The sequence below is a fragment of the Micromys minutus genome (genome assembly GCF_963924665.1).
Source record: "Micromys minutus genome assembly, chromosome: 26".
NCBI classification, from domain to species: domain Eukaryota; kingdom Metazoa; phylum Chordata; class Mammalia; order Rodentia; family Muridae; genus Micromys; species Micromys minutus.
In genome coordinates, this window is record NC_137961.1 from 42,580,876 (window position 1) to 42,588,935 (window position 8,060).

At 49.0% G+C, this 8,060-nt stretch overlaps 1 protein-coding gene across 1 annotated transcript; it reads left to right on the forward strand.

The window, feature by feature from the left end:
* Positions 1–250: 250 nt before the first annotated feature.
* On the forward strand, positions 251–8,060 carry SPINK4 (serine peptidase inhibitor Kazal type 4; the record flags this gene model as incomplete). The annotated part of the gene is made up of 4 exons (XM_080938650.1): positions 251–311; positions 4,078–4,121; positions 5,989–6,101; positions 8,015–8,060. 4 exons carry the CDS (start codon positions 251–253, stop codon positions 8,058–8,060), a joined length of 264 nt encoding a protein of 87 aa, XP_080794776.1.

Below are 8,060 nucleotides of genomic sequence, written 5' to 3' on the forward strand. Positions count from 1 at the left end.
GCTCACTCTGGACACCTGCTAGCCCTAAGCTCTGTCCCTGAGCCCAGGGTCCAGCATCATCTCCATAAAGTTAGACTCAAGCCTTGAGCAAGCCCTTCCCAGGTATCAGGATGAAGAGATTAACTTGGGGTGACACCGAGGCTGCCAACTGGTCACAGATAAATAAGGGTGGAGATCAGCACAATAAATAGCTCCCAACCTCACTCTCACCCAGCTCACAGCTGGCTGTGGTCACATAGTTCACAGCAGCATGGCTATGCATCTGTGGTTGGTCACCCTGACCTTGGTTTCCCTCCTTGCCATGGACAGGGGTGAGTGGGCAGAACTTGTTCTCTCTGAAGCTTGATCTTAGTGGGTGAGCTTGGGTGTGGGTGCAGAGGCAAAGCCTGGAGCTTCCTGTGAGCCCTGGGCTTTCTGCATAGCTCTTCCTTCTGCATTCATCCTACTATAGTAGGCAAAACACTGGGAGAAAAGAGATGGGTTCAGTCCTGACTCTGGACCAGAACTGCAGAGTCCTCATCCCTTGGAACTGTGAAGTAGGATGCTGTTTTCGTTTGAAGCTGCACTGAGCGATTATGGACTAGAGGCTGAAGAGGTCAGGCCCTGGGTTGACTGTGGGTAGTGAGTGTTAAGAGAGACTTGTCCCAGGCCCTCAGGATCCTGTTCTGTTTTGACAAGGTGTAGTATGGGACCCAAGACAACCACTTAAGCATATAGTGGGGGACCCTTGTATGGTTAGACACATATACAGAGGACTTCCTCAAGGCCTGGAGCATCTCAGCTGCTGTCAGATACAAAAACACCATCCCAAACAGATCTTAAACTTGGTGTGTGTGGGCAGGGGGGGTAGAAAATGAATATAATACAAGAATATGACAAAGGCTAAGAAAAACATGGAGCTTGGAGATACAGATTGGGAGGGAGCTGTACTGCTAAATCAAGGGAGGTATCTTAGAAAGATCCAAGTTTGAGGAGAGCTTGAAGAAGGGAAGGGGTAAAGGTATTTTGGACAAGAATGTTCTGCTGGAGGAACCAGCCAATGCAAGGGCCCTGAGGTAGAAGCATGTTCGTGTTTGAGGGCCTGCCTGGTACACAGTGAGAAAACAGGAGGGGAGGGGGAGGGGAGCGAAGAGGCAGATGAGAGCTGTTAGGCAGTCTTGGGAGTCAACATGAGAACCTTTTCCTCAGAGTGAAGTGGAGCCAGTGTCAGGTTTGGAGTAGAGTTAACCCTTTAAAGAATATTCTAGCTTGTATGTTGAGAATTAACAGAACAGGGAAGCAAAGGCTATTGGGACAAACTCAATGAGAGTCACGGTATGAGGCAATGTGCAGCAGGACCTCAGGGCCACTGACTCCATGCCAGTCACAGCAGGAGCTGTGTGATGAAGGAGGGGCCTGCGGTCTCTGCCTCCCTCACGCCTGTTCCCTGTTTCCCACACAACTCCTCTCAGGTAGGCACATCAAGCAGCCTCCCTTGAAAGTCCCTGCACACATTTCAGATTCAGCCTTGGTTGAATGTAGAAGGGTGCACTTGGGTCACATCAAGGGGTGCCTGGGGTTAAATATAATTTTTCACAACCTAGGAAGAAATTCTGACCATGTAAGGTTCTATGATCTTCTGCAACATACTTCAGCTCTCAGCTCCTAAATATTCACTGGGTGAGGTGCTGATGATGTGCCACAGGGAGCCCCAAGAAACTTGGGTTCATAGGGAGGCAGGGGTGACCCAATGAGTGGGATAACACTTGGCTTTGCTTGACAAAGCTCAAATCCAGGTCTTCTCAAGGAACTGTGGGGGACATGGGGAAAGCTTCTGAGCCTTGGGAGGACGCTGCGACCTCGTAGAAGACTGGGGGTGGGGCATCTCGGGCAGCAGATCTGCATGAGTCAGAGAAGCCTCACCGCTGCTTCAGGGCAATGAGCAGTGAGAGACCCTTGGGTCCTAGGGACATTGAAGATTATATTAGATAGCAAGGCCAGGAGTCAGTTCACACAGGCCCTGAACATGTGACTGGAATGCTGGTCCAGAGGGAGCCAGAGAAGGGGCCATCTGCCCTTTAAATGTCTGTCGCTTTTGTTCTGCTATGTAGGTGGGTCTCACCTGGGACTTCTGGTCCTTCTGCCTCTTCCTGCCTCAGCCTGACTACTGGGACTATAGGTGTTCTCACCATGGTGGTTTGAATGAGAACGGTGGCTCCCCAGTTAGTGTGAGGTGGAGCTTGGTGAAAGCAGTACAGCACTGCGGCTGAGCTTTTTGTGTTTCCAGTCTTTGTGTAGGAGTTGGAAATGTGAGCATTCAGCTTCTGTTCCCGCTGCTATGCTACCACTTGCTCCCGTTTCCTTCCTTTCCATGTCGGACTCTTATCCCACTGGAACCAAAAGAGAATACATTCCTTCTTTTAGAAACTGCTTTTGCTCATGAGGTTTTGTCTCAGCAATGAAAAATAATTAACACATACAGCACAGCTACTGGTTGCTTTCTTGCTGTTTATTTGCATGTTGTTTTGAGACAGGGTCCTACTCTGTAGCCCTGGCTGATTTGGAACTCAGTCCATGCGTGGATCCAGGCCGGCCTCGAACTTGTGGCAATCCTCATGATCTGCCTCCACTGATTATAAGTTCACACTTTGTCTGTTCTGGACATTCAGGTCATTTTTAGTAATGACAGAAATGTTTAGCAGTGTGGTGACAAGGTCAGAGTTACATTTTGATCTCCCATTGCCAAGATGACGGAGCATACTAGAGGTGACAGTCTTAGTTCCTTTTTTCTCTCTGCCTGGAAAATCTGCAAGAAAAGGTCAAATCAACTGAGCTAGCAGTAAATGTGAAACTCTAATGTTGGAGGCAGCTCCTTTTACAACCACACAGCTCTGCTCCATCTGGAAACGTGGTCCACCTCCCTGCAGCCTCATGCACTGCCTGGTGGAAAGAGTTCATCTCTCCATCAGGCTCTGGGCAGCCCTACAGAGGCATCTGGAAGAGTCCATCCCTTCTCCTACCGTCAGGGCCTCCTCCCCCTGGGCCTCAGACACAGCTCATGCTCTCGCCTGCCTACCTTGCCCATGGTCACACAGCTTTGCTCACATCCTGTGAGAGGCTCAGCCAAGCAATCCGGATAATAACTGCACATAGGGAGTTGGATTTGGTATGGTGAGCCTTTGTGTAAGTCCTAGCTCTGCCTTATCTTCTTTTTCTTCCTCTTCTTCTTCTAAAGATTTATTTCATATATGTGAATAATACTTGCTATCTTCATATGCACCAGGAGAGGGCACCAGATCCCATTACAGATGGTGGTAGCCACCATGAGGTTGCTGGGAATTGAACTCAGGACCTCTGGAAGAGCAGTCAGTGCTCTTAACCGCTGAGCCATCTCTCCAGCCCTCTCTGGGACTTTCCTAGGCCAGTCAGCTGCTGCAACAGACGGACCTGAGTCTGCATGCATCACTGGGAAGTGTGGAAGAACTACCTACCCAGCGTGAGGGACTTGGCTGAGGGTAACCATGTGTCAGGTGACCCTGCAGAAAGCATTGGCATCTCAGCGTGTTCCAGACACACAAAGTCTGGGTCTTGCAGCTACCCTGTTGTTAGGGATATCTGTGGTGTGGGAGGCAAGATGGACTGAGGCAGCTCCATTCCCCAAGCTTAGTTCCCAGGAAGGGACTGATGTGAACAGCTAGCCTTCCCAGCAGCTGGGGCTGGTACCTTAGGCCTGTTCTAGACCCTGGGTAGCAGATACAACACTTATACCTACACTCTTCCTTCTGTTCGGGTGGCGAGAGGTGTGGAGAGACCAAAAGACACATACAGCTCACTGCTGATTTTTAAAATATTATTATTATTTGTCGGGGCACAAAATTCCCACTGGGATCTGACTAGAAGCAGGTCGGTGGTCACCCCCAAATCCAGACATTCTGTCTTTATTCGTGTAACCCAGCCCGATGTCAGCTTTCTGGCAGCCCTGCCATCTGTGTCTCTCTGCCTTTCCTTGAGAACATTGACAGAGCCCCAGAGCAGGAAGGGTCCCCAGGACTGGCCACCAGTGTCACAGCACCTTGCTTTGTTCTTTTTGTCCTCCAGAACTGCCGGTGTCAGCGGTGTCAGTGTTTGCTTTCTCCAGAATGGTAAGGCCATCGCTCTGCAGGTGTGTTCGCAGCCCCTCTAGGACATCCACCCATTTGCTGACACCTTCATTGTCCCAAGGTAGCCAAGGTGCATTTCATCTTGCATTTTCCTCAGAATACCTCCTCCAGCCTGGTTCTCAGCCCTCAGGATCTGCCTCAATCCTGTTCTTCAAAGTCCTTTTCTCCAGTTGGTCCCCTCACCCAGCACAGCAGCACACATCACTTGCTGTGCTCTGTGTAGCACAGGATAGGCCACAGAGTTCATACCCCAACACACTGAAGGCCCTGTAGATGTTGGCCTTTACTAAGCACATCTCCTTCATCCCTTTACTCTAAGTGGGCAAACGCCAAGCTGCCCTGTCAAATTCCACCTTGGGTCTTACGCCCCCAGGGACCAGGTCCATGCAGCAGCCTCGGGGTCTTCCCTATTCCTTAGTCCATCCAAATCCAGCCTCAATTGGTTCCAAAGAATCAGATACTGTATATGCTGACTTCAGTGGATTCATTTTCACTGAGGAAGAAGCTGCAATAGTTCACCCAAGTTTACAAAGCCTCAGTGGCTAATTTGGGGTCTCTGGGGTGCGGTTGTTTTGTTTTTTTGAAACAGGGCCTCATGTGGCAGAGGCTGATTTTCACCTAGTTGATAAGATTGACCTGTGATTCTCTCCTTCCACCTCCCAACTGCTGGGCTCACAGCTCTGCACCGCCATGCTGAGCACTAGAGCACGCGTTTCCACTGCCCCACACCACCCTCCTTACCCTTTCCTTCTCCAGGCTTCAGTCCCAATCTTGAGTCAGTTAGGCCCAAGAACCTTTCAGTTGGAGACTAATTAAGCTGTAAGCCCTGCACCATTTCTCCAGCCTTCCCACAAAGACCTGAAAGACCATGTTGGGGGCTGGGAGAGCTCAGTCAGTAACTGCTTCCCTTGAAAATGTGAAGACCTGAGTTTGACCTCTATCATCCGTACAACCCTGGTGCTTGTGAAGCAGAGGTAATGTGGTGGTTTAAATATGCCTAGCCCAGGGAGTGGCACCACTTGGAAGTGTGGTCTTGTTGGAGTAGGTGTGTCACTACTACTTTGGGCTTTAAACTTAAAACCCTCCTCCTAGCTGCCAGAAGTCAGTGCTCTCCTAGCAGCCTTCAGATAAAGATGTAGAACTCTCAGCTCCTCCTAACCACGTCTGCCTGGATGCCTTAATGATACTGGACTGAACCTCTGAACCTATAAGCCAGTCCCAATTAAATGTTGTTCTTATAAGAGTTGCCTTGGTCATGGTGTCTGTTCACAGCAGTAAAATTCTAAGACAAATAGGAACATCTCTGGGGCTTGCTGGACACCTGACCTAGCCTCTTTGGTAAGTTCCAGACCATGAGAGAACCTGTCCTAAAAAACAATGTGAATGGTTCCTAAGGAACAATACCCAATATTCAATGGCCTCTGCATACATGCACATGTAGATGCACATATGTTCCCACTCCCAACACATACACAAAAAAAGATCATATTGGCATTGGTAATTTCAGGAGCTTCTAGGAAGTGAGACATTTCCTAGGAATGATGGATGGCTGTTTACTGGGTTCATAACTGGACCAGGAGCAGAGCTTCTAGTTACATCCACTGAGAAGTATGTGAACCAGGGAGCTCTGGGGCATAAGCTTCTTATACCTCCACCTCACACACATACACATAAACACACAAACACAGGCTCAACAGACATAGGCTCCAACTTATATATATACGTCCAGCCATATGAACACATACAAGCAAACACACCATGGAGTCCTAAGTAGCTGGTTTCATGTTCTAAGCAGAGCCCCTGGGGCCATGACTTCTATCTCTAAATTCCCTACTTCTGTTTTCCACAGCCCATCTGCGAGCACATGGCCGAGTTTCCAAACTGTCCCCGGACACCTAACCTGATCTGTGGCACAGATGGACTCACATATGAAAATGAATGCCACCTCTGTGTGACCCGGATGTAAGTTCCTTCCCATCCAACATTTGGATGGCCCCCTCTCTGGTGAATGCACATCTGAAAGGAGCAGGGCTTCCTTCACACACTGACATGGCCAGAAAAGAGTCCTTAGAGATTTGTCTATTGGAACCACATAAATGTATCTCAAAGCAAGCACAGGGGTACCAGGTCAAAAGCCAGGAACTGATAGGAGCCAGGGGAAAGGGCAGAAACGCGAGTTATTTTTCTTGTTCCTGACTCACTAGATGATCTCATCTGATCTTTCATTCCTCTAACTATTATTTATTGAGCACTTACAATGGTTAGTCCCTGAGAGCCTCTCTAGTCTCTTGGAGTCAGGCTAAGAGAGGGAGGCCATGCCAACAGTCAGCCGATGGCAGCATAGCTCAAGACCCTGAGCACAGAGGAACAGAAATGGAGCGGGACCAGGGAAGACTGGAGGAGGTAAAGCCCAAGTCACCTTGTAACATATGCAGAAGCAGCTAGGAAAAGCCAGGGAAACCAAGAAGCTGGATGTAGTAGAGTGTGAAATGAGTACAGGGGATGACAGGAGCTAGACCACAGCCTTGATCCATTAACTAGATCACCTGCTTGATCTGTTTCCCGACCAGTAAAGTTGTCCACCAGCTGAGAGCCTGGTAAGATAAGGAAGAAATCTTTGGCCAGTTCAAAGCTGTCTAGGCAGATGTGGAAATCCACATTGGAAGAAATTATGAAGATAGGGTCCTGGCTCTGAAACAGATACCAGAGTTGGTGGTTAGGAGCTATCTGGGGGTGGAACTGATAGACTCAGTCTATGCTTGGCTGTGAAGTGGGGGGGTGTGTGGCTGTGAAGGGTGAGTGGAGGGGGGAGAGCACCTGCCCTTACCCCCTTCCTTCCTATTGCCTGTCTATGTACCAGAGATCTCTGGTCCCAGCTGGCAGGAGGGTTCCAGCAAAGGTGAAAGGGCACAAGCAGGGAGGGGAAACGCCCTTGATACCACTGCCTCGGCTGCTCTGGTGCTGCTGCCCTGCAGCTGCTGCTACACTGAGCATCGCCAAGCTGGACTGAGATGGCTAGGGGCTGGAGTGCAGGGGGGCTTCAGAAGGGCAGCCTCTTCCCAGGCAGCGTATGTATAACAAATGTTCTCAGATGACAGAGTAATTCTCACATACCTTTTTCCCTCTGGATAGGATCTTTCAGGACAATTTCAGTACTAGGGATTGAACACAGGATCTACATGTGTGGCTATCCATATATGCACCTGTTTTTAAACAGAGCCTGGTTAAGTTGCATAGGTCTTGAGCCTTGAAGTTAGAATGCTTTGCTCAGTCTGAGTAGGGGATCCTAGCCCTGCTGTTCCAGGCCTAGTACATGGCACTTGTGGCTAGTGGTATGTATCACTTGCTAAGATGGGGACAATAAGGCAGCCTTGAGACCCAGGGATGTTTGTGGACAGTTGGTCCCCAGTATATCTTGATGGGATCATGCTATAGGTACAAGAACAGACAGAACAGAAGTTTGGCAGCCATCAGTTAAGTGGGGGTAGCTGGAATCCCAGAAATTTGCAAGTTCTCAGAGTATATGTAAAGGGTCAGTTTATGGGGTGTACTATCAGATCCCTGAATCTGCTTTACGTCTAGACATTTCAAGGGGGGACTCAGCAGGAAGTCTAGTTGAACTGGGCAGTTTTTTGTTTTGTTTTTAAATTTTATGTATGTGAATACACTGTCTTCAGACACACCAGAAGAGGGCATCTGATACCATTACAGAGGGTTGTGAGCCACCATGTGGTTGCTAGGAATTGAACTCAGGACCTCTGGAAGAGCAGTCAGTGCTCTTAAACCCTAAGCCACCTCTCTAGCCCCTGGGCACTTTAAAAGTCACCCCTTGTCCCTACAGTTAATGGCCTCATTCTTATTTTCTTTGATACTAGGAAAACCAGAAAGGATATTCAGATCATGAAAGATGGCAAATGCTGA